This window comes from Haliaeetus albicilla, chromosome 14 (assembly GCF_947461875.1).
Source record: "Haliaeetus albicilla chromosome 14, bHalAlb1.1, whole genome shotgun sequence".
Classification (NCBI taxonomy): domain Eukaryota; kingdom Metazoa; phylum Chordata; class Aves; order Accipitriformes; family Accipitridae; genus Haliaeetus; species Haliaeetus albicilla.
Genome location: NC_091496.1, coordinates 13906743 through 13934375, shown reverse-complemented (window position 1 = coordinate 13934375; position 27633 = coordinate 13906743). Strand labels below are relative to the sequence as shown.

Below are 27633 nucleotides of genomic sequence, written 5' to 3'. Positions count from 1 at the left end.
ATCAAAACTGAGGTTGTGTTACTTGTTATAACTTCATTGCTGTCCACAGTATATGTACCTATATGAACCAGGGATGTGGCCTTCAAGCACTGAATCATTAACTGTAGTATTTCTCATTTTTTCTCTTGCGTATTCTTTCATCCTTTTAAGTGAAGTCATCATAGCATGAGTAAAAAAAGACTAAGGATTTATTTCTGTTTACACTGGAATCTTAGAAAATACTGTTATTGACTTAAATGGGAGCAGGCTTTGGTCTCTAAAATATGTGCAACTCTTATAGGCTAAAAATGCCATCTGAATTTTTAAAAATATGTTTCACAGCAAGTGCTTTTTCTCAGACTTGTTAATACTTTTTGCCCACTGGTAGACACCCCCACCCCCCCCCCCCCGATTAATTTATAGTTAGTCTGTATCTGACAAAAGAGCGAAAATGTGTGTGTGTATTCTTAGCTTACTGTGCAGAAAACAAGACACAAAGTTTTGCATTAGTTTTGAGTATTGTAAGATCATATGTTCTTACCTTTTTTTGAAGCATATTCATTACTGTTGGTGCAGCTCCTGTGGAAGTTACTTCCCCTCCTGCTTTAACTTACACATATAATTAAGTAATTTCACGGTTCAGGTGTGTTTCAAGAAAAGTTGTGTTTTGTAAATATGCCATCTTTGAGGTTTATAAATTCTGGTCCATTGAAGATTTTGAATATCAGGAAAAAAACTTCAGCTGGTGCAGAGGGAAGAGCAACGAGCCATAATGTTATTTGCATTGACATGAATCACTAAGAAGATGGAGCACTCTCTTTCTTTACTTGCTGGACTTCATCCAAGAATGCAGTTTCATTTGTAGGTGTCACAGCTGTGCAATAATCAAGCATGATGTTTTAGGGTATCATCAGGATTAAGCTGCAAGAAAGCTTTAAATATTGAGAAGAACTTCTACAGAGATTGTACTGTAAGCAAATAAGAAGATAAGAAAAAAGATGCCTGGAGGCAAAAAATCTGCTGGAGAGTGAAAGAGCTTTGTACATGAAGGAGGTGGAAAGTCTTAATTCAATATGAATTAAATTCTGTTTAACATGTAAAGTCTATACAATATAATTTTTTTAGAGTTCATGTTAAGTAGGTGTGCTGTCACTGATACAAGTTTTTGGTAAGGGACTGTTCTGTTGAGATACTGAGTTCTGTAAAATGCCTCATCGTTGTCAGAAAATTGCAGTGTTCATCACTGGATTAAAACTGACCCCAAAAGATGCTGCTGATCTATTTAGATGGGAGCTAGAAAAACCTAGAGAATAAGAATTGGAAAAAAGAGAGAGGACAATGTAATGGACAAAGCCATGGTTAATGCTAGGAAAATAGGCATCTGTTGCAATGTGAAGAAGCTGTGATTTCAAAGGGCTAGCCAGGGAGGTACTTACCTCACTTCTATATTACGTGCAGTTGTCACTTCTGGTTGAAGTTTTCAGTAGGAGGTGAATAATTAATCCTTAATCTTTGGGCCCACTCAAGCAGAGATCTCAGGAGTTGCCTGGACCCCCAAACACTCTGCGTGTACTCACAGACTGACTTAGGTACATTGTGGTAGCAGGTAAAATCATTACAGTGTGTGATGGCAGATTTGTGCCCTTATTGTGTCCTTTCCCTGGGGTTCTCCATGGGGTAACACAATTCCTCGTATCACAAGGTGCACCAACAGTCTGAACCATAATGCTGAGGTTTTATTGTTTACACTATTTGTGATGTCTTTCCTAATAGTTGAAAACTGACTTGATTTCTCTTTTAATTTTGGCCCTCTGGGAAACATATTTTTCATGGAAGTATAATGCAGCAGTCTTTTTTTTATTTATTTGGCTCGTGGTAGTGTGTTTTCTCTTTTTTTAAAATGAAAACAAAACAGTTTATCTACCTAGACATGGCATGGCCTATCTGCAGCAGCAGGAGACATTGCTCCAACTACTGAAAATTTGAAATGGCTGCTCAGTCAATATTAAGATGAGAAACAAAATAGTATATAATCTGATAGGAAATGTCCAAGACAGATCTTACATGGAATGTATTAAGGTCTGATGTAGGTCTGATGTACACCATATTTCAACATAGCTCTAAGAGTAGCAACAAATCATAATTTGTTTTCATTATTTTGTAAACACATTCAAAAAATGGCTGCTATAGGTATTTGTAATGGAAGTGATATAAGTCTTAATCTTTTAATAATAACATTATGATACTATAACATATAACTGTAATCTATTAGGTACAGAGAAAAGATGCATTTTCTTTTTGGGATACTAATATGGTTAATACAATTTGCTTCTCTTTTAAAGGTATGTGTGTATTGATCTGTCTTTACACCCCAAATTAAAGAGGATTTCAGAAACTTACCTGAACACTGTTTTCGGACTAGATGGTGAACAATTGGTAAAAATCATTGAACATTTGCATGAAATCTATGCTGTGAACAAATCTTCTAATACTGAATACTCATATTCTGTTTTTAAGTTTTCTCATATTACTCTTCTATAGCTAATGTGAGGAATATGATACTGTGTGTGTTTCTTTCTATTGATACTGATTTGCATCCAAAACCTAATGTCATCTAGGCATATAGTAGGGAACAAGTAGTTCCTGTTTCATATTTGGTCATAATTTTAAAAAGAGTTCCACATAGATATGAATCTAGTTTCAATCACATTTTTTTTCTCTGCATTATTTAGTTTTACTTAGGCTGATTCCTAAAATTACACTTGAACCGGTAAGTCTTGGAAAGTGCTATCAACAATAACAAATTACAGTTAAATGCAGTATTATTGTACATAAAGCAATCCAGAGGTAAACATTTTGGTTTTAGTGATCAGAAAAAGTCACCTGTAGAGAAGAAAAACTGTTATTTTACAGCAATTTTCTCCTCTGAATGTTTTATGACCATGCAAGAAAGTAGTCATAAGTTATTTAGTCAGTAAGTTGGCATGCAGCGTGACCAGATTTTTCTCTTGGTTACCTGTGTATAACTGTACTCAATTTTGTCTTCTCTTAGTACATCTGTACTGTCAGTTTACTGCAATTTAATTTCAGCTGTTTCTTCTTTTACCAACCACTCAAATTTATATTAATCAGTGTAAAAGAGGAATGGTTGATTTATACAGTATATGTATAAATGTACAAACATGTTGCAGTCAAATCCTCTCATGGATTTTCTTAGGAGTAAGAACAATAAATGAGATGAAAAACAGTATTTTCTGAGGCCCAGTTTCTATTTGCACATTCAAAGGACCATATTTTATTTTAGAGGGATATTCTTAGCCTGTAATCTTACATAATTTTGGTTTTGTAGTTCAAACAGGTTTATTAAAATACCTATGAGTTAGAATCATGTGCTAAATGGTTTACATAGCAATGGGTCATGAAAAGATTTTTGCAAAGAGTAACTAAAGTATTTGTTTAATATACGAAATTGCTGGATACAGCTGATCAATAAAACAGTAAATATGAGGTATGAAAGACTAAATTTCAGTTATTGAGCTTTCCCTCAAGCACACATATTAGTTCTGTTTTGTATGCTAATTTAGCTTTTCCTTTAACTTCTGTGTGTAAAAACAAAAGTGTAATTTGGTAGCAAAGTACTTCTAACTATACACAGAAAATTATACTTGAACATTCATCTCTTCAAAATAGATACTTTAATTTGTGCCAATCAACACGGAAAATACAAGACTTCATACTGTTGTCTGATTTTAAAATATTCATAACACAGCAGTGTTTTGTGTACTAATGTCATAAATTATTTGTTTAGATGACTGAAGAATTATGTGCCAAAGCATGGGACTTTTACAGCAGAAACTTAATGAAGCTGTATTTTGGGTAAGTATATGCATTTTTACATATACCTCAGGAACATCTCAGGAAAAATCTTTTACCAAAGCAATATTTATGTAGTTCCTTTGGGGGAGGAACAAGTTTTCATTTTAACAGAACAACATGAAGAGAGATTAGAAACTTAGATTTGGCTTTATTTTTCTTCAGCAATGTTATTCTATGTTAAAACTAGTAAATTCTGAGTTTCTGCCTGTTCCAGACCTGAACAAAGTCCTTTGACATTTCTGTACTTTAATCTGTCCTGTTTGCCAGGAATATGGTATTATACCCATGAATAAAAGGATAATTTGCATTTGGGTCTGAAAATAAAAGATCTGTGTTCTCTTCTGTTCTTTCTTCGGTTTCCTTTATGCTTGGGATTAGGTAACTCATACTTTATGTAATACAACTTTTCCTTTTAAAAATGGGGATAATACATAGATGTGTTTTAAAATGTGATGATCACAATAAATAAACATGTTCACTAATTTGTTATAAGCATGTGTATCAAATTTTAGTGATCCTCCATTTAGAATAGGTAAGTTTGGGCTATTTTGTTTTAAAAAGCGTATAATGCTAATTGTATAGGAAGTACAACTCTGTTAAGAAGACTGGTGTAAATCCTTACTAAGAATCATAGAATAACAGAATTGTAGGGAGGTGAAGATTTTCAAGGTATAGTGTGGTTAGCCTTGGTGAACATTGATCTAGGCTGGTTTTAGTCATCTTAAAAATCACAGGTGTTGGAGACATGACAATCTCTGCAGGCAGTTTATTCCAGTACTTCATAATCCTTTCTACTAGAAATATTTTCCTAATACCTGAGCCTTCCTTGCTACAAGAGAAATCTTTTTTTTTTTTTTTTTTTCCTTTTTGCCTTATACACCAGGGACATCAAAGATTATTCCTTTTTCCTTTACAGCAGCATTCTGAAGATTGTCTGAGCTAACAGTTTTGTTTAATTGTCACAGAAGTTGGACTGGAGCAGTAGAATATTCCATTTATAATTGCTCCCAACTATATGAAATGATGTTTTAATTATTATTTGAAATAAGAGAGATTTTGGCAAATAAAAGTAGTCATGTAAAGTCTAATTTATTCAGTCATCTTTCCAGCAAATCAGGTATGGAGAGATAGTGTATTTTAATATATCAGCAACATATGATTCATTTGAAATACATTTTTTTGTTCTGAATCTAACTGTTTCTTATTACTTAGCTCAGAAGAGAAATAGGATTTTTACCAAAGGTTAAAATTGTTAAGATATAAATTGTTTATTTTCTATTACGTTAATTTTTATTTGTATCGCCAAGAAAATGTAAATAGTACTTAAGTAAATGCATGCATCTAGCACTTTTAAATTATTTTCTATAAACACTCAAATACAGATCTGTACATTAAAGTATAGCTGACAGCAGCAGGAGTATACGATGGTGGAAACAAGCAAGTTTTTATTGCTCAATACTGTAGAATATTATGAACAAGTAGAAATTTTATTAAAATGAGTGAATGAATTATAACTGAAAAATATTATCAGTGCATATTTTATTTAAATTATAAATAACAAATATCAGTTCTATTCAGAAGTTTATAGTGTTGAGCTTGACTGCTTTGTATTTTACAGCAAATTGCAGAGTTTTATAGATTTTACTTCATTCAGGTTGGGAGTCATATTAAGTTACTCATTCTCTTTTACAATTCAGAGGGTGGATAAAATATAATCTGCTGAAAAAGAACAAAAGAAAAAAGGTAAAGCAGAAGATGGCTCTAGCAGTAGTCCATTACAACGTCCAAATATTAAGAGTTATTATACAGAAGTGGAGCATGTGGGTGCAGATTCACAAGGAAAAAATGACATGTAAGTTTATATAGCTGCTTTGCATAAGACAAAAAAATACATGTTATGTAAAAGAAAATTATGCTGTATAAATTAAATGTGCTTGGTCCAACAATTTATCTAGCTATCTTTTTGCAGGATGCCATTCATTGGTTGATCTGTGCCAACTTGAATGCTGTGAGAGGAAGTTCCCTGTATTCTTTGCTAGGCTAGGTGGTGCTGGTACTCTTCTCTAAAGACTGAGCATTGATGCTGATGCAAAGCAAGCTTGGGAGGTGTTAGGGAAATGGAATTTATATCAGAAGTACAGGGTGGAGTGAGTCGGGATGCTTTTCTGGGAGGTGAAGAGTGCAGTATAGGGATAAAACAGGAGGGATCACAAAATTGGAGTCAGCTTCAGTTAGAGGGAATGCATGATGAGAGGTGGGGAAGGAGTGAAGATCAAAATAAAATAAAAAAAGTCAGAAGACAGAAAAAAAAATACTTTGTTCATTCTGCCTAAGACTGTGTTCCACAGATCCTGTGGGTGTGGCTTTTTTTAAATGTCTCCACACAGCAGCAGCTGTGAACAGAGACTTTGTTAACCTGAGTCCACCCAGACAGAAGTTTCATGAAAGTAAAGAATGGGCCAAAAGCACTACCTATAGCTTTGAGTTTGAGCTCAGGCAGTTATGTATGACTCAAACATTGCTCTTACAGAGCGGGGGGCCCAAGCTGTTGTCTCACTCCCCTAAGCAGTTTCCAGAGACTTCTATTCTTTTTTATTACTTCCTTTTATATTCTTTTCTAAATATTACTTTCAGCCAAGGCACCTTTTGTTAATTTTAAATTCATGGAAGCAGAGGAGACATCTAAAGGGCATAGTTACACAATATATTTCCTTCCATGACAAAGCTGACATATAGAGGAACGCTATTCAGTCATTCTTGGCTCTGTGACCCTGTTTGTTGACTCTTGACTAGTACCAGTAATAACCGTTTGTAGGATTACACTGTAAACAAGGTTGCTGGAATGACAATTAGGGGGAGGAAGCGTCTTTTTTTTCTTAGATAAAATTTGATCACTTTGGGGATCTGCTTATAGTAGAACTTTACTGTACTATGAACACAACCCACGAAGGAGTGATCTGTGGAAAAAGTTCAAGAGTGAACAGTGTGTTATAAGAAAGAATTAAATAAAGGGGCATGTCAGTGGGCTGTTAGATCCCAACTGATGAAAGCCAGAGCAAATTAATGTAGGTGCAGTCTGAACTTCCCTTGCAATCCTGAGAGTTTTTGTCTTCCTCCCTTGGGCAATGAAAATTTGATATTATTTTGTAGGCATTTGCTTTGCAAATATTTCCAGTTTCTGTACCTTATTGCTTATATAGCCTAAAAAGTTATTAAATTTTGTAATTAAAGTGTAAAGTGTACACTTATTAAAGTGTATAATTAAGTAATATCATACAATATGTTCCCTAGAACACATCATGTTTCAACATGACTCAGGTAACAGAAAATAGACTTGGGTTTATACAGTTAACGTTGCATCTCTTGCCAGATTTGAGACATGCTGATTTTTTTTTTTCCCTGACAAACAAGAATGGATCTTAAATGTACCTTTATAATAATTTATTTCAGTTGAATTTCAAGACACCTTTTTGCTAAAAAAAAAAAAAATGATTCTATAGAATGTATTCAATATATCAAAATTTACATTTTAATCCTTCTTTTGATAGTGAAGACTGCATGTCACACTAATCAAGCTTAGTCCTTGTCCATGAGATAGGCTAAGCTACTTAAGCAGCTGTATATTCTTGAAAGTATCAAATAAGAAGAGTCTCTCAGCTCCCTTTGTAGCTTATTGCAGTTTTTTTACAAAGTTAACTGACGAAAAAAATTTGAATGACTTAAGTTTTTTGCGAAAATTGCACTTTTTACCTCTGTTTTTTATTTCAGTGGCTGTGAAGAGCATTTTATTTTGCTGCATTTGTAACACCTTTTACACATAGAAGGACGCTTACAGTATTCCCCATGCTTTTTTTTCTGTGCTGGACTAAGGAAAATTCAATTCCTTCCACACTTTTCTTACAAGTAATTTTTTTTAATGTTTACATTAATTCATAATGAACACATGATCTTTCATAAGCTGCTTTACTGTTCTTTGTATGTTTAACACTGGTGTAACACTTAGCACTTGACTTTACTGAATTTATTCTTATGACTTTTGACTTCTATGCCATCTGAAACATTATTAAAGTTTTGTTATTGTGTTTCACTGAGATCTGTATACATCTTGCACCTCCAAGCTCTGTCAAATTATTGGGTAATTTGGTAGAAGTAATATAAGACAGAACTGTCTTATACACAACTCTGATAAATTGGAAATATGTCATGTTTATGCCTTGCCTGCTAACTTGAAATCCTATTGCAACAGTCTTAATTATATCTATTGTAAAAAGTTGTTATTTATTTCCTTACAGAAGCTGAATTGAATAGCTATTTTATTGAAATGTCATTTGATAGACAGTCCTTCATCTAAAATGTTTAAGTGACATACTTGTTCTTACTTGTGGTCCTCAAATTGCTTATAATTATGTATATTTTCAGTGGCAATGAAGAGACTGCAACAAATCTTTAACAAAGTGTATTTAAATGCTGTCCTGAAAGCTTGGCATGCAGAGGCCCACAGTTCTTCAAAAACGAAAGCGTATTTTGAGGTATGCAGTATAATACTTTGAGTATAGTAAGCGCAATGATTAAAGATTAACTCCATTAATTCCAACTGTTATGGAAAAACAACTCTATCAATATTAAATGAAGCGTACTACTAATACTACTATTTAGTACTTATGGTGTTATGGGAAGCAGGTCATTGCCTTTATATTCTACAAGTAAAAGTTTGGTCATATCTTAAGCAGCAAAAGGGGTTGAGTGTTGTTGTGTATTATCAGTGACCTAGCTGGTCTGGATCAGGTAGCTGATGTCTTAGGGGGAGTATTACCAGTTGAGATGATAATCAGTGAAGATGATGGCTCTGGATCCCTGCCACCAGAATCCAAGAGACGTAGATTTCTGCAGAATGAAGATAAGCGTCAGTAACCTCATCTCCCCCAAAGTGTGGGGTAACGAAAATTGTGATCACCTGAGAGTAGGCAATACGTGGACAGCCCCATATACCCCACTGCCAGCAGTTCTATCTGGTCTCACTGTGAAAAACAGGGCTCTTATTTCTGGGAAGGTTTCTCCTGTGAAGGGAGAGAATGCCGTAGCTTGGTGGGATGCTCAGCAGATATCATGTGGGGAAGGGGAGAGATGGGAGCTGTAAGACCCAGCCACTGCTAATAGCCTGGGGGTTCCAAAAATCACACTCGCACAGATAAAGCTCTCCCACTGTTCAGCTCCTTTTCCTTCCACTACTGTAGGATGGTCAGAATGGAAACCAGCTGTGGACAATTTATCAGTTGCTGGCTGCCAGACACCAGTTGTCAGATCCTTCCTGGAGTAAACCTGTCATTAGTCCTGCTTCTTCCCTGTTCTCTCAAATTAGTCAGTAGACCTTCACTTTTATTTTTGTTTCTTCTCTCTCCTGTACATTTTCTTTCTCCTCTTTTCTTGCTGGTATCTTAAAATATTTAAAATGTTAGTCTGACTAGATTGAGTACACAAAAGAAATCCTGTTTCTGGAGTGTATCAGGGCATTCTTAGGGAATAATATTCTTAAATTCTTTCCATTCTTAATAGCAGTTGCCAAGGATTGGTTTGACTTCCATAATTAGATTAGAATGGATATAACAGAAAGCATGTAACTGAATAATTTTTTATTGTGTACTTTTGTACTATGTACACTTTTGTAGGCATTTTGGATGCAACTATGTCACCTAGACAGAGTTTTCTGGTGCAATTCAGCATGTCCTGGGATATCTCAGGCAAGGCTAGACCAGACAGGCCTCCAGCTTAAAGCTCAAAAAATGCAAGAATCCTCTGCCAGTCCAGTGTCATATCTGCCAGTCTTTTGTGGATATCTTGGATAATCCAGGGCATCTGAGATGACACTGATTGAATTTAAAATGCAGAATTAAACCATCAGTGATTATAATACGTAATAAACTTAATGGGCCAGAAGAACTCGCGTTGCTACTAAAGGGCAAATAAATTTTCAGAATGGGAAGTTACAATCTAAAGCTCATTTCCATTCACTCTGTTCTTTCTGGCTTTCTCATCCCACTGTTTTCTTCTTTCCCATTTTCTTTGTTCTTAATTTCTCCTTTCCTGCATATTCCCCTTTTCTTTTCTTTTCTTTTCTTTTCTTTTCTTTTCTTTTCTTTTCTTTTCTTTTCTTTCCTTTCCTTTCCTTTCTTTTCTCCTCTCTTCCCTGTAGCAATATTCAAATGAAAACCAATTTTATAACCACTAAAACTCTTCTGTTTCTAGAGCTAGAATAAAAGGAGATTCACTGTTACTCCCATGTTGAGATTATATATGAAAAATACTTTAGTATCTTTCATGCATATACATTGTGGGATACAATATAACATCAGAGAGATTTCAGTAGTGATGCCTTCTGAAGACTTGTCTGAAAAAGTTGCATGTGCTAGTGGTATGTTTGTGTCATATTGTGTGTACACAATGTTTTAGTTTGGAAATGCAGATGGTCTCCTGGGCTTCTATATTGTATTGCTACAATGCAAAATCATGAGATGCCCCCTAAAACTATGACTATTCTCAGTAACATCAGTTACAAGTGTTCATAGTTGTGTAACTATATGGGGATTTGAAAATACCTAGTTAAGTTTAGCAAATTTAATTTCATTTTTTTTAATATTTAAATGTATTTGAAACTTTGAACCTTCAGTTAAGATAAAATTGTACTTCTCTCTTACCATCTTTTTTCAGAGTTTGGCAAATGAAAATCAGAAGGGCTGTTTTGAATCAAATGATCTTACTGTCAGACATAAAACATCCCATTTACCAGAAAAAGCCTTACTACAGGTTTGTGATAGTTGGTGTTCTTTTTAATTTTTAATATGTATATTTCATAAATGGTATATATCTTGTTTTGTTGAAAAAGATGTGTTTGTGCAATGGAAAGGAAAGTTCCTGTTTACCTTGTTCACTTTGAGTCGGTTGGAATCTTTTGAAGGACAGTAATGCTATTCTTTCCTTCACTGGCACCTAATCATATTCTGCATGCCCTAACCTGACATCCAGAAGCTTCTCTGAGCTGAGACTGAAAGAGGGAGACTTAAAAAGGGAGAACAAGAAGTCAGGAAATCTGTAGGATAGGTAGAGAGTGGAACTTCTGAGAGAAGTAAAGGGGTTTGTTTACAGTGAATAGAAACTTACAAGCAAAGCCCTAAATGTGATAGAAAGCAGTTTAATTTTCTTAAAAATAGAGAGAAGACTGTAGGGACATCATGCAACTTTAAGACAGAAAAAACTGCTAGGCCAGAAAGCAAGAGTAGAGGAGAGGAGTCTAGTGCAAGGGCGCAGTGGGTAGGGAGAGATTTCTTTCCAAACATTTTTATTCAATTGTTTAAATTAATTTGTTTGTTTGAAAGGTTGCTTTGTTCAGTATTTTTGTATCCTTTCAAAATGTAACTTTAGAGGGTAAAAGCTTGTTAATACACTGACTTCTAGAAGACAAGGTGGTTCTACCCAGAAGAAAGATGATTGATTTGTGGCAGTATTTTAGAAAAAGAACAGAATTATTAACTACTGGTTGTGGGACCTTCAGTTGTAGAGGCCAGTTTAACTAAATTATAGGTTGGTTACCGAAAATAATTGCTGTTGAGGGATACATTCAAACTACTGCTAAAATGTTTTCTTTTTATCTTCTTATTCATAGGCTTTAATTTGTCCTATCATGTTTTTCCATTAATTTAACATTGCAAAAACATTAAAGTGGTATTTCAGAAAAACATTATATGTTTTTCTTTTAAATATTATGGACAATAGTGAACGCAAAATTTGGTTTTTATCCAATAAAGTCTAAAATACAAATGCAGATACTTAATTTTAAGCATGTGCATAGTGCCACTGACATCACAGGAAACTTGAATGTGTAAGCTAAATCATGTACATAGTTTATAGACCTTACTCACAAAAAACAGAGCATGCTTTAATTCTTCTTGATGTTATCTATATGGATTCCACTGGTGGTGCATACGGTCTTCATGGATGTGAGACTGGTTTATTTTGACTTAGGCCCATCAATGGGGTTTAGTTTGTGCTATTTTCTTAGTACTGGCTCATTCAGTTCTTTTCTTGTGACTAAGCACACAGGTAGAGATAAAGAAATGTAACAATTCTGCATCTTAAGCAGTATACATTTGTATACCTTTGTGTACAAATGAGTTTCTCTGTACTTTTTCACATATTCCTATATGTAATATCTGCCTGTTCATTGAACCAAACCACATGTAGTTTTCTATTCCTATTTGTATGTAGTAAATAATTTTAAAATATGATTTTTTTCAGTCCTGCTTTCTTAGGGTTGAGTCTTGTTATTTCCCCCTCTTTACAGGAAAATAAAAAAGTTTTAATATGTAACAATATTATTTCTGGGGGGAACCTATGCTCCAGTTCACTAAAGGATTTAAAAACATAAAATAAGCTTAGGCAGGAGTTTATCACCTAGATCTAAAATAGAGATCCTTAAAATTATCATTGAGTATCATTTAACTGTGCAAATGCTCAAGGTTTCAGTATTCAAGTTCCTTAGAACTTGAAGTTTTGCTGAGGATCTTGAACCCACAATTCTAATTGGAAGGAAGCTGTCCCAACCTTCCTATTATTCCCATTTACCCTTTCTTGCCCCAGCACTGTTTTCCCCTTTGTGTTCATTACAGTGATTTATGTGAACCATATCAGGGAACAGATCTGAAAAATGTCTTCCATTTTCTTCTTTTACTGAATCAGTTGACAGTTGGATCAGTTCCTTAATCCAGCTCATTGTGTGGCTGCATGAACAGTTTTTTAGGTACAGAGGAGGAGATGGGGAACAAGTGGTGGGGAAATGGGTGAAGCAAGAGTGGAACTGCCTGGTTTTGCAGGTGTAGGGTGTGCACTGAATTGCAGTGCCTCAAGGCTAAGCTTATTGGATCTGTCAGTGAAACAGGTCTCTGCCTTTCTAGCCTGAGAGTCATAGGTAGTTTTAGAGCATAAAGGGTGTAGCAGCTGCTGTTTTTTTTTTTTTCAAAGTGTAATCAGAGAAGGAAATATTGGTGCCTTCCTTTTAGGCATAATTTTAAAAGTTGGTCCCTTCACCATCTGTGGGGAGATGCGAGTTAAATTCTCGTATTTAACAAATAGGTTCAAACGCCTGTCACTGCTCTGAAGGCTGCACTGACCACAGAGCTGTAAGATGGCGGTTTTCACACAGAGACTAAGGGCAAGATAGGAGCAGGTCTTTCTGGGAAGCCTCCTCATACACCCTAGGAGGAGAAAGAAGCCTCCCCAAAATTTCATCCAATCCACCCTCTTCCCTCTTTTCTTGTCTGTTCCCCCCTGCCCCACTCCACCCCCCGCCCCCCAACAAACCCCAAACCCTCCACCAACTTCTGTCTTTAACAGAATGAACAGAATAACATTACTTTGAGATAGTGAGGACATAGGTTTGGGATTTAGATGAAGACAGTAGCTGAGGCAAGAACAGGGGTTTTTTTGTGTTACCTGGCTGGTGTGCTAGACAGGGTTTGCCACTTCCCTCCTCCTTTTTTTGTGTGCAGTGGTGAGACAAACTGAGGTGTCATGGGGTATGCTGTGGTTGCTGTGATGTATGGCGGTGCAGCAGTTTCCTATTTTTCCTAGGGAGCTATCCCAAGAGAGCTTGGGCCACAGGGAATGGGAGCTGATTCTCCTGGGTTATGTTGGGGTAGGGAGGGTTAAGGACTAGGATCAACAAAAAACAACAGCAGCAGTGCAGGGATTTGGGGAGGGGTGCGTGGAAGCATCCAGGGCTGGGGAGTGCCTTCTGGAGGGTCTCCTTCAGGGCACACAAGAAAGAACAGGCTGAGCCAGCTGTGCTGAAAGTATTTTTGCAAGTATTTTTTGTGTATGTGGGATAAGTCATGCAAGTTATTAGACATGTGGGATGGAAGTTAGAGCTGTGGATCTTTGGGGCACGCCAGAAAATAATGACTTTATGTGTAAAGTGCAGAGGGAACAAAAAGTATTACAGAAAAGCAGGAAGCCTACTGAATTGCTTCCATTTTGTATTTAAAAAGAATGCAGCTCCCTTGATCCAGAGAGAAGTGCAAATTTGTGTGGCTGTCACCTGGTTACTTTTTCTTGAGCTGTCACTATTCTATTCTATACGGGAAGTGCAGAAAGAGCTCTTCCGTTTACTGGCACAGACGAGAGATTCCCACTGAGTGCCTAAGCATTTGCTGCAGAAAGGCAGATCCTTCCTTCCTTCCGCCCTCCCTCCCTCCCTCCCTCCTTCTCTCCTTCTCTCCTTTCTTTCTTCCTTTCTTTCCCTCTGTGAATCCTCATGCTCTTTTTTTGGTGGATCCAGTATGTAGATACAATCTCCTTCAATAGGAGATTGTTACTGGGTGTCTCCTCCAGGCCAAATCTGTGTTTGCCCTGAGCTTTCACAGGCTGTGGAAAATAAAGTGTGCCTGGACTTCTCAAAGTTTTGGAACTTATGTTAAGGAGACTTTATTGGCACTGCAGTTGATATTTGGTGGTGGATCATTTCAAAATCACAGGGTATTTAGTAAATATCAGTATTAGTATGCTATCATTTATTGCATCTTTCTGTTCTGCTCCCATGCAAAAAAATATCTGTCAGTTGGTATTTACTATGGGGACAAGATCTGTCCTCAGGGCCAGCTGGAAACCATTTGCTTTGTAAATTACAGTTTCCTAAAAAAGTCAGTGATACCACAGTACCCTAGTGTTGAGTTATTGACAGAAAATTATTGCTGTACTTTAAAGCTGGCTACTGTGGTCTTGACCTAACATGAAATAAATGTTTCAACAGACCTTTTCAGAACTGGAAATTCAAAAGGTTACTAGCAAGAGTGTCAAATTAAAAGCCTTGCTTTCATTCTTCTGATATGAAACTGAACCCTATTAATGAATAATAATACAGTCAATATTTTCTTTCTCATTCTAACAAGTCATATAGTTCCATTTATTCAAATACTTTTTGTGAGCTGTGTCAAAATTCCTTAGAGTTTTAAATTAGATTGAGTTTTGAAGTTAAGGAAATAATCCACATGTCCAAATTAAACAGAATTCTGATTAGAGAAGCCTGTGATGGATCCAACTATAATTATCATGGGATGCAAGTCTTTGAAGCGATGGGGTGTACAGAAGGAATTTGCTATTGAAAAGGGCCTACACATTTCTGTACTTTAAGAGATCTTTTTAAGTCCCCAACTGCATTCTGAACCACCTAAATATCTTTAAAATGAGTATGGCTGTAGCAAGCTCCCAAGATTCCAGAATAAAAACATAAAGCCAGAAAACCTGATTTTTAAAAATTCTTTTAAGTAGTTTATATGAAGTGAAATACAGACAGCTTGTGGGACAGCAGCATATTTTGAGGAGCAGGCAAATTGCTGGAATGTATTAAAGCTAGTGGTAAAAGATGCATTATCAGTGATTTTCCTACCTGATTTATCCTTTTCTAGCTAAAGAAGTTACAGCCTTTGGATAGTTTCTATAGGTTGAAACAGAAAATCTTTTTAAATCTTGGTAGAATACTCTTGATATTTCTGCTTGTTTCTTTTAATTGAACTTAATCTCTGTGATAAAAATGGGTTCTAGCCAATATGTTTTTCAATCCTGTTCATTTCATTAGAACTGCACAGAATATAAATCATTATAAAAGTTTCTCTTAAGGAAGGAGTATTTCCTTTAGCAAAACATCTTTTTTATTAAAACATCCCTTTTTGATTCTAACAGTTTTTTAGTGACTCATTTATTATAAAGCATATTTCAGTATAACCAAGATAACCTGCACTTTGGTAATCCACGCACTCTACACTTACACAGGTAGTCACTCTTTCTTCACTTCTTAGCTATGTTGATTACCAGAAGTGAAACAAAATTTGCAATTATTTCCTTACTTTTGTAAAAGCTTTATGTGTATTGCTTCTGAGTACAACACTCATTTGAGTCTCAAAGCCTCTATTTGACTCAAGATTTCTCTTGTGCCTGTACAGTTTGAGTGAATTCTGTACAGAGTATGCATTCATTTTTCTGGAGTATATGTCAAATCATACTTAATATACTGCTATAATGAAAAACAGGTTTTATTGTATGCATTATTTATGGGAAGTTGTATAACTAATATGGAAATGTTCTTCTATAAAACACACTGGTATCTTTGCTATGTTTTCACTCTGACATCTTACTATTAAGGTACATATCTTAAGTGCTAAGCTCTTTGAAAATGTATATTAATAAGAAAAATTTCTCTTCAGTGACAGGTTATGGGCTAAAACTAGAAAGTTCTTTTTGTATTTTTGCTATCAGCCAATTACCATACTAGGTTTAAACTGTTGCCATTGATGTATTATTGTGCAGTTATGAAAGTAATTGCATTACAAGCATAAAGTTTTCCTTATATAAAAGTTGCTTTAGGAAAAGTGATGTGGGATTTTATTAACTGTTCCTTTCAGCTGTTTTTTTTTTCATGCTTAGAACTGCACATTTTCAGTGTTGCATTTCATATCAGATGTTTATATTTCAGCATATGATGTAGTAATTCAGTTCTGCAAATGATTTGGGTATGGGAGTTTTTAGTATGTAAATAATCCAGTGGCCTGACATAAAATTCTGCATATGCTCTTTGTCTTTGAGTCTTAAGTGGATCTTATGTTTTCAGGTGGTTATAATATAATGCGTATTTGCTTCTATAGCAAAGAAATTAAATTTTACCGTATTTTCCCTCATTTTGTTTTACCAAGTTTCTTCTAAGATGAAACATTAGCATTCTGTTGGCAGAAATACTCTTTGACACTTGGTCATAAAAATGGTAGGTGAGGAGCTATGACAGAAGCTTGCCAAATGTTTTCTTCATTCAGTCTCTTACTTTTATGGCCTGAGATTGGTGTATCTAATATTATTTACCAGGACAAGACCTTTTGGAATGCTATAATTTAGTTTTTCAAAATGTTGCTTAGTGATAGCAGTTTATTTTAGAATATTTAATTGTATAAAATGAACTATCAGTATAGCTTTTTTCTTCTACCATAATACAACACATTGACTTTCATAGTCTGAGATTAAAGATTTATAGATGTATTTACCAAATTATACTAGTTAAATTAAAAAGACCTCTGAGGTAGAAGCTACAAAAACTCTTCATAGGTAATTTAAAGTTGAATTTAAATGTACTATATTTAATCTACAACTAAATTGTCCAAATTATATTGTCTCAAATAGGTTTAGGAGAGGTGTTTTAACAAGCGTTGTTTCATTTCACCCATATTAAAACTGCTGATAGTCCATGAAAAATCTTCAGTTTTAAAACATCTCTGTCATTCTCCATCGTAGCTTGAATTTATGAGCTTTTAAGCAAACCCGTCTTTTCATACTCTTTGTTAAGGTTGTTAATGAGAGTAATTATTGACATTCTGCTATAAAAGGTATGTTTAAACTCCTAAGAAAGAAGTATTAAATTTGAAAATACCTCTTGTTGTTTAGGATGATGTATCATTTAATACAGTAGTGCTTCTTATTGAATAGTTTTTAATATCATGTCTGTCTGTTTTTCTGACTTAGATCTTCTGTTATGTAAATTTAGTTGATCTGGCAAGATGTGCTCAAGTTAGCCAAACGTGGATGCTACTAACTCAGAACAGTTCATTATGGAGTGAGGTAAGTAAGATAATCACTTTCAATATTTTATTTCAATTTTATTTGTTTTAAAAAAAAGAGTGAGGCAAGGAGGTAGTTTACTTAAGAATGCTAAATATCTAGGATAAAAGTTTTATCCCAGAATATGACTTGTTCTACTCAGCTACATGAATGAAAAAATAGGAGCAACTCAAATGACGCTGTCTGTGGTGTATCGTTATAAAATCAGTGGAACCGGAAGAAAATTGGAGACTAAGGCTTGGCTATAGCCCACTAAATTTAGACAGTTAAGTGAGGTCTCTTAGGCTCCCTAGGTAATCTAAACTGGCACTATAGGACTACTGTGGAAGGAGAACGTAAACTCAGTTACAGATACTCTGAGACTACTTGTATTGCTTTAGAGAGACTCTTGTCATTCCTGGAATAAGTGGTGCAGATCAGCTCAGTTCCATACTCATGACCTCTTAGAGTGGTTCCGGTGGTCACTGTGTCTCCAGAGCACATGTCAGTGTCCAAGATACTGTGCCGTTTCTTTTGCCTTAGCAGTCCAATTCCCTAGCACACACGTTTCAGTCAACTTGGCTTCTAAGGCACATTGTGTGACCATGCTGGCATGGTCTGTTTGGGGCCACGCCTGAAATAGCTACTCTGTCTTTGCCTTGAACTTAAAAATACAGTCACACTGCTCATTGCTATTGCCTTCAGTAGTGCTCATGATGCTTCAGGTATGAAGGACTACCTCAAGGCTCCCCAGTCCTTAGGCAGTGGCTTAAGACTAGCCGTGGGACCTCAACCAATATTACTGTTGCCTCTGTATCTTTGCTTCACAAATAGCTGTTTATCAGCAGTACAAAGAAAGATTAAGGCCAGGTTTTTAAAAGTGTGGGGGCACTTCAAACATTATTTAGTCAGATTTTAGACCCTCAAGTCTGAAATTACAATCCAAAATACCCAGTGCATCTTCTGCATAATCCTGGAGATGTCTAATCTGATAGGTATCTCCTTTTTGGACCTAAAAGTTCATGATGATGATGGTGATCAAAGAGATTGTTTTTCTCTTTTCTCCAGAAACTGCATGAGCTGCATCCTTGGTGTGAGGGAGCAGAAGGGCTGCTCTGCAAGGGAGGGTGAGCTGGGAGCCAAGGGTGCTAGAACGGCAGGCAGGGGCAGTGCCCCCCCACTGACTAGGGGCACAGTCCCACAGAACCTGAGCAAGAAGAGCAGAGCAGGTCCAGTGAGAGTAACCAGGATCAGCCACCCACCAGAGACTGCCAGTGAGCCCTTAGTGAAGAGGCATCTCCAAGGTCAAGTCAGGAAGTGAAATTCATGAGTGAGGGTCAGGGTCAGCCAGACACAAGGGTGGACACAGACATGCCTAAAGTGTGGTTCAAGCAAAGACTCAGGGCAAGGGCATGAGCTTAAGGGCAGCTCCTGAGCCAAGTGAGGAAACCCCTAATGATGCTTCTCCAGCTCTTTCACACAATGAACTGTTTTCGCAGCAGTCTTATCCAGGGTTACACTGCTGCATCATATAGGAGCTGACCTTCGGCTCTGGTAGCTAAACGCCTGAGGAAGGAAGAAGTTGCAGAACCTGTTGGTGAACCGAGGGCCCTGACACTAGGCACCTCTCTCCCACTTAAAGAGATCCATTTTGGATCCAGAAGGTGAACAGTCGTGCCTTGTGAGGCTGAGAAGAGATCTGAACTTGGGTCTCCCAAATACACTGTTCTGTCCCCTCAGTGCGACACAGGCTCTAGTTCCCATTTAGCTGGAGGCCTATATCTGCCTTCCTGACTGAAGTAAAGAAGTTCTGGAGGGCTCAACAATGCTGCTTACACGTCCTGCTGTCTGGTTATAGGCAGCTGCCTGTTCTGTGTGAGTTTCTTTAAAATGACCTTCTGACATGCTTAGCTGTGATGTATATTTTGTAGAGTCTCTGCTCAGATTTGAGTTGTTGAATCAACACTGGGCACTAACACCTAAAAGATACTACAGTGCCTGGCTTGTAGGTGCCTGGAGCCTTTATTAGGTCTAGTCTTAAGTTACTGTGATGAATTCATGATGTTAATGAAACTAGTATTAAAAATTCTGGTAATTTTAATGTAAGAAGAACAAAATCCTAGTAAGAAAGTGAAAAACTGTAAAAAGTTCTGAACTCCTGACTTCCTGGTACTGTAATCACTTCCAAGCATTCTGCACAGAAATAATAGTGATTGATTTTTCAAAGTATTTGGGTAATAAACGTGTATTATGAAATGTACAACAAACAGATGTGGTGTAGCTGTAGCAGGTTATACAAAAGGGGAAAAAAAGCTTTTTCTGGCTTTTTTTATGAACAAATTTAAAGAAGGCATGAAAAAGTCTTCTCCAAAAAAGAAGATATTTCTTATTAAACATTTGTATGTTGGCTTTCCTGCTTTTTTTGAAACACTTGGTAGATAGACTGTTAAAACTATTTTCTAGTAATTTTTGTTAAAACTTCTTAAACTTGAACTTTTGACAGATACTAAGAAAAATAATGGTTTTAGTCAAAGATCTAGATATCCCCAGCCTGCAGCTTAAAATCACTTAAGGATTCTTCTACTAAAGCTAAGATGGTAGGTTATATATTCTTGATATCTTGATGTATCAGTAGACCATTAATTAGAAAAAAAAAATCTTTAGCGACTTTAGGGTTTTATACATCTTAAAGGGAAAACAATAAAGTAGGTATTCAAGTCTGACAATTTTCTTTGCACATAATATTCTGGCACGTCGTATTTCAGCAGTTCAAGACTTGCCTCAGCTTCATATATACTGTAGACACATGCTTCCTCTACATTTAAGTAGTTTTAGTCAGCTGTTTAGAATTTTTATATATGTAATACACAGACATTTCTGTGTTTTCCAGGCTATTGATTCAGTGTTTACATAGAACTTCATATATTTACTAGTGATTTTCATAATTATGTGTATTTTGTATGTACTACCTATTTTTAGTACTGAATTATATATCAATTGTTTAAATTTTTAGATCAATTTTTCATCAGTGAAGCATAAAGTTCAGGACCAAATAGTAATAAATATTTTGCAGAAGTGGCGTCCATATGTATTACGTTTGAATCTTCGAGGTTGCTATTCTCTTCACTGGCCTAGCTTTAAAAGTATCAGTAAGTATTACATGTATATTTAAAATTTTAATTCTCTCTTTAAACTCTGTCTTCGTGCTATGCTTTGCTATTGTCCCATTTTACTGCCTATATTCTTCTCTATATGTCCAGCCATAATGAAGCAATGTGAGTATGAGATCTGTAAAATTACTTTAAATGTGGCCCCCCTTCCTTCATTACAGTCTCCAGGCCCAGCAATATCCATATGACTGAACATTGCTAGAATGCCATAGAATGGTTTATATTATGTGTGAAATGCTGTAATATGACAAATAAGATTGGAATGCAAACATGTGCTTAAATATATCAGGAAGCCAGAATGGAACTCCGCTGAGATAATTGTCACAGAATCACAGAATGATTGAGGTTGGCAAGGACCCCTGGCTCAAGCAGGGCCAGCTAGAGCAGGTTGCCCAGGACCACGTCCAGACTGCTTTTGAGTATCTCTAAGGACGGAAACTCACAGCCTCTCGGCAACCTGTGCTCAGTCACCCTCATAGTAGAAAAGTGTTCAGACAGCACCTCCTGTGTTTCAGTTTGTGCCTGTTGCCTTTTGTTTCCTGTGTCACTGGGCACCACTGAAAGAGCCTGGCTCCATCTTCTTTGCACTAACCCTTCAGGTATTTATATACCTTGTTAAGAGCTCCCCTGAGCCTTCTCCAGCTGAACAGTCGCAGCTCTCTCAGCCTTTCCTTATAGGAAATATGTTCTAGTACCTTAATCATCTTTTTGCCCTTTGTTGGACTCCCTCCAGTCTGTCCATGTCTCTCTTGTACTGGGGAGCCCAGAACTGGACACGGTACTCCAGGTGTGGCCTCGCTAGTGCTGAGTAGACAGGAAAGATCACCTCCCTCGACCTCCTGGCAATACTGGTCCTAATGCAGCCCAGAATACCATCCACCTTCTTTGTGGCAAGGGCACATTGCTGGCTCATGTTCAACCTGGTGTCCACCAGGACCCCCAGATCCTTTTTTGCCAAGCTGCTTTCCAGCTGAGCTGCCCCCAGCGTACTGGTGCCTGGGATTGTTCTTCCCCAGGTGCAGGATTTTGCACTTCCCCTTGTTGAACTTCATGGGGCTCCTGCAAGCTCATTTCTCCAGCCTCTGTCAAGGTCCCTCTGGATGGCAGCATGCCCCTCTGGTGTATCATCCACTGCTCTCAGTTTGGTGTCATCCGCAAACTTGCTGAAGGTACACCCTATCTCATCATCCAGATCATTAATGAAGATGTTAAACAGGACTGGACTCAGTATTGACCTCTAGGGTATACTGCTAGTTACTGACGTCCAAAAAGAGGCTCACAGACAAAAAAAAAAAGAATCCAAGCGTGGTCCAAGATATTAATGTGGTGTTCAAGTTTTAGCACAAATAACAAGCACTTGATTCTACTGCCAGAACAGAATTCCCCTGGATGTAGAAAAGCATCTTAGTCCTTCCTGATAATAGGTGTGGAAGTACATGTGACTATGTGATTAGAGCTTAATTCCCTTCGTTGACAGCATTTTGCAATAGTGTCAGGTCAATAATCTCTTTCTCCATATAGTTATATGCTCCACTAAGCAGAGAGGTGGGCAGGAAAATAAAAGCCTTTATCATCAGTGTTAGAGGTTCAGTGCTAGCTGTGAAAATTTACTTGATTTGTTGGGAATTACCTGCATCCTGTTATTCAGCCATTTTTAAAACTTCTTGGTAGTGTTTTCATGAGAAAAAACTCTTCTGCTGATGTTAGGCAAGATCCCAAGAAATGTTTTTGATTCCTGGCACAGTTTTACTTCAGTCTTTCTCAAGCAGGAGGATGTTACTGATTGACTCTTTTTTTAGCCTACGCTTTAGCTGAATGCAAATGCATAAAAAGGAAAATGTTTTTATTTTTTAAATAAAAAGCATATTTTGATGTTTTGAGACTATAATGCCTTTACTATTTATAATAGTATATACTGTTATAGTATATTTAGTATAGTATATCTGTAGTATATCTAGTATATTTATAATAGATAATACATGATTGAAATTGTTGATGCAGCCTATAACAATTTCAGTGTGCTTTCTTTTGTTTTAGAAAGTGACTATAATTATGGGTGAGAACAATTTGCTCTCTAGAGCAGTGACGGAAAAGAACAATTGGCCAAGAATAAAAAGTATATTTGATCATGGTCTTGGCTTTTAAATCACAGGATAAAATAACATTCTCAATGATATCAGCATGCAAGTTGTTCAGTGAAATAATTTAATTTGATATTACAATGAACTTTGGCAGCTAATAAAGCAAGCAAGCCAAAATAAATCATAAACAGCCACGTCGCCTCCCTTAGGGGGGCTGTACTTAGAAATGTTAAATCTCTTTATGATTTTGTTTTCTGCATGTCTTTGAGTACAAAACTAAAACCATAGTAATGTGTATTGTGTTTAAAACTAAAAACATGTAAAGAATAGTTGTGATAGAATTAAATTTTATATACACACTGCCTTTTCTATCACATTGGTTAACTGATTCATATCTAGTTAAAATAATTTAACTTAGAATTATCATCAGGTTGGTTATATCAGTCAGAATATTAGTATGTTGATTGCCATCCATCTCCATTTACCTTGCATATCAAAGACACTAAATTCGTGTATCTACAAACTATGTATTTCCCATTTTTGTTGATAATTTATGTTTCCTGCAGGCTCAAAATCAATGATCATGTCAATTTACATCTACTCAGTGCTATTAATTTTAAACTAATTGCGATGAATCATGTATGATGGTCCACAGGGGCTTTTAGAAAACATTGATTTTTAAAGCTGTTTCTTCTAACTTTGAAGCTAGCCAGTAGTTCTTTTTAAGAATGAAACACATTTATATCAGTGTATTATTGCTATTTAGATTACTAACATATTTCTTCTGTTAAAACTCATTGATACGGATCATACAGCCTACTTTTGCCATTCTTTTGAAGCTCTTGTGGATGGTTTAAAATTGCTGCAAAACTATTTCTCTATCTTTTTCAGTGATTGAAAATCATATTGAAATTATATTCCTTTGACATTTCTTGAACTAACAAACTGCCTTGAACTGTCTGTGCAGTTATAGGCTACAGATGTGATGAACCTTTTCATTAGAACTTCCTTGAACTACAGTTCTGACCTCATCTTTCCAAATAAATCCAAGATTACACAGATTTTGGCAACTTGTTTTTATTGTTAATGGTAAAACAGCAATGATATGAACTGGGGTTTAGGTCTGTTCAGCTGGCTAATCATGTTAATATTTTTTTGTAAATTAATGAATTAGCTGCAATTTAAAAAATTGTTTTTATGTACTGCAACTTTGGTATGTGGTGTATGCATGAAATAGTAGTCATTAACATCTACATATGAATATTGTATGATTCCAGCTCAGACTGTCTTTGGCAGATGAATGTGTTATTGTGCCAAAGAAAAATGAGTATATGAGATGCATGGATTACAGCTCAGCTGTTTCTGGTATTACTCCACCCACTCAGTGATCTTAGAGAATCGTTTGACTTCAATATGTGACTGGGAACTGCATTTAAAAGCTGCCATTCATATTCATGGTGCAGGAGCTAAAATTTCCTCGGAAGCTTTTGAGGTGTTTTATTCCCAGTAGTGGTCACAGTATTGACAGAACTATCCATTTTTCCTGCACCCTGTCATGGCAAAACATGGTGCAAAATAATCTTTTCTGTGTTTCATGTGTGCATTGTGGAGAGAGGGGCACTGCTTCTATAGAGCACTGTAGTTTATCCCTTAAGACAGCACTCCCAGTATATATGCTGCATATCAGGAAGACAATGCACTATCATACAATTATTTTCTGGATATGGACAGAGAAAGAAGGGGAATCAAGAGAGAGATTACTGAAAGAAAGGACTTAAAAAGCATGTAAAGGAAGAGGAAGGCCCACTATTTTCTTTTAGACATGGAAGTGCTTCTGGGACTTTTATGATTAAATAGTACAGGAACAAAGAAATTTCAACATTACATTATGGTTTGTGGCTATGGTATTTCATGGAGGGTGTACTTTAGTTTACAGTACATTTCGGAGAAGCTCAGAGAAATAGGAGTTAACCCTGTAATGCTGAAGTTTTTATCAACTGTTAGTCCTCTTCCCCATATGTACGTTTTTCAAATATACTTTTGTGTTTTTCCTTGGGCTGCCTCCTTCTTTACTATCTTAATAGTTCCTATATGCTTTTCCTGTTGATACAGTCTTTTCTCAAAGAATTTGCTACCAGACACTGTCAGGAGAACATACTAGCATATATTACCCTTGCCCCAATCTAATATTTCCATTCCTGTGTACTTTCATTATTTGGAATTGGAATTGCAAATACTATTCTGTGTCTATTCTGACACATCCTCAGTATCGGCATCTGAAAATGCCAACATGCAGAAAACCCTAATGGGTTCCAGCTAGTTTTTCAAGGAGGGCTTCCCCCCCCCCTTTTTTTTAAATTATAGGAAACTAAATCGCTACCTGAATACTTCTGTATCTATTTTATAACAATTCTCTAGTGTCATTGCAAAAACTGAAATATGCAATAGCTTTAGACAGTAAGGAATAAAATTATAGTGCATTGCAGTTAAAAGAATAGAACTTCCAGCTACTCCTTGAAGGCTCCAGAGACCATCTAAGGAAAATAGTAGCAAGGACAATTCCAGCATTCAAAACTTCCGTAGTTTCTTCTCTTGACTGCTAGAAGTCTTTTCACTTGTTGATTCTTAGAGGTCTAGACACATCTGCTCTTAAGTATTGAATTTCATTTTGGTGTTATTGCACAAGTGTTTCTTTCATGGAGCTTCTGAGATGACACTGATTTCACAAGTTCACACTGAAACCTTTATTTGGTGGATAGTTGTTAAACCATCTTCCTCTAGAGTGTCCTTGTTGATATGTCCCTCACTTACAGATTTCACACTTAATAGCTGTCACCAAACATCTTGTGCTGTTAGATATAGGCAGCATGTTTAGGTCATCATCCCCCTTGAACCTTCAGCAGATGCAACACTTTCTGGTGCCACTGTTTGAGAAACCTGAAAGATCACACACACCCCCTTAACTCTGGCTTCTACTGAACAATTGTCCTGTATATCACTGCAACCTCCAGGTTTTAATCTTGGTCCTAAGAGGCACATTTCGTGATCTGTTTAGGAATCCCCAGGGCCTTTGAACTTGTTATTTACAACAATTAGGCCGCTGCTTGTGGTCCTCAGTCTTATTCCACTGCTTTTCCAACTGGTAACCTTTTGCTGACTAGAGAGATCAGAGACCTCTCACCCAGCTTTTATCTTATATTCCTTTCCTAGATTGCCTTTTCTAACCAGACTTTAGCCTACCTCAAGCTAGTTTTTTTCTTAATGCTCTTTGCAGAAATTAACCTAACATGGTTTATAAATTCATTTTTTCCTACTCAGCTTTTCTTCATTGGCTGTGCTGCCAATAACAGATGATCTGCTGCGGTTCCATTGTCTGTCCTTTTCAATCATTCCCAGTAGTTCCATTCTGTACTGAAATAATCCTCCAGAATTTGAGAGGAGGAGGAGTTCTTCACTTCATGCTGGCTACTACTTATGACAGATTTTTTTTCTTTCAGCACTTTTAAGTTTCTAGAAAATGCCCCATTTAATGAATATTACTGGCCAAATGGGATTTTCACCTGTGTGCCATCTTATCAAGATTAACCTTTAATAATTAAGATAATGCTTAAGATATTCCCAGGAGCAGGGATGAGTCAGATACTGTTGTATTTGCTATAAAGTTTTTAAAAGATGTTGTGTAAGAAATGGCTAAATTATTCAGTTTATCAGTAAAGCACCATTAAATATATCCACAATCTGAATAATGGAGGACATGAAGGAATGCAGTTAATAACAGGATGTGTTTGCTTAAGGATTTTTTGGCATTCCTACCACCCTTAATAATTTCTGAATTTTTCCTTTATGTTCTTTTACTTTATGTTAGCATAAAAGCACTGAGTACTTTGTATTGCACTTCTAAAAGAAAATGTGTGACCTTTTGGGCTTGTGGCTAAAGCACCAGAGGAATCCACAAACACTGTTATCGTGTGCAGATCTTTAAAGGAGGAAATTTTCTCCCTGGAGTGTTCCAGCACTTCTTCCATGGTAGCCAACAGATATTTAAAGTTTTGGCTCTGAATCTGTATCCTGCACTTATATATTTCTTGCTGGTCTAAGAGCAGGAGATTGGTCTAGGGCTTGAGCTGGGAATACTGAAGTTTTAACCCAGCATCTCCTACTTGTCCACCATGTGAGCTTGAGGAGTTACTTCTCTTTTCCATGTGTAAAAAGGGGTTTATAATATCTGCCTTTAAGAGGCACTAGTTCTGCTAGTTCAATATTAACTGATGCAGAAATTAAAAAAACAGAACTGTTTTGTAAAAGCTAAGAATAGTCATTCAGCTTTTTTGTAAAAGAACTTTTAGCCAGTATATTGTGTAGCAAGGAATTTTATCTTTAGAGATATTGTCTACTTAGCTGGGGCATTTGTATGGCTCTGTTACCATAGTATTAGAATAATCACAATTTTTAATAAATCTATATTCACATAGACAGTTGTGTGGTAAGGAGGTGCTACAATGTGCATTTTACAAATGAGCTGGGGGAAGGGTGGACTGTGAGAATGTCCTACACTTCTAGTGAGCACTCAAAAGCATACTTACCTTCAGTTTGGATGGGCACTGGCATGTTGGATGCAGACCACAGCAGCCTTCACGTGGTCCTCTTCACCTAGAAGTGATGTTATGTAAGCTGTGTCAAATTGACACGGCAACCCAAAATATCTCCTAGAAAGACTTCAGCTCTGCCTACTACAAAAACCAAACAAGGCAAATATGAGCATGTGGAGCTGGATGTTGGGAACCAACCATGTCTTGGCTACTCATGGTTTCAGGCAGCTCAGGTACGGAAGAGGCAGAAGCTGAATTATTCACTCAAGACTGAGCAGGAACACTGGTAAGTCAGCACTTCTGGGTTTGAAT

General features: G+C 36.4%; 1 protein-coding gene across 4 annotated transcripts in view; it reads left to right on the top strand.

Annotated features, from left to right (window-relative positions):
- Nucleotides 1-27633, top strand: part of FBXL13 (F-box and leucine rich repeat protein 13) — a 91764-nt gene that overhangs the window by 7041 nt on the left and 57090 nt on the right. For all 4 annotated transcript variants that reach the window (XM_069801761.1, XM_069801764.1, XM_069801760.1 and 1 more), the window contains exons 3-9: nucleotides 2322-2415; nucleotides 3788-3855; nucleotides 5553-5707; nucleotides 8275-8384; nucleotides 10561-10656; nucleotides 17407-17502; nucleotides 20495-20630. In XM_069801761.1, coding sequence (XP_069657862.1) covers nucleotides 2322-2415; nucleotides 3788-3855; nucleotides 5553-5707; nucleotides 8275-8384; nucleotides 10561-10656; nucleotides 17407-17502; nucleotides 20495-20630 — 755 coding nt within the window. The remainder of the gene's footprint in view (nucleotides 1-2321; nucleotides 2416-3787; nucleotides 3856-5552; nucleotides 5708-8274; nucleotides 8385-10560; nucleotides 10657-17406; nucleotides 17503-20494; nucleotides 20631-27633) is intronic.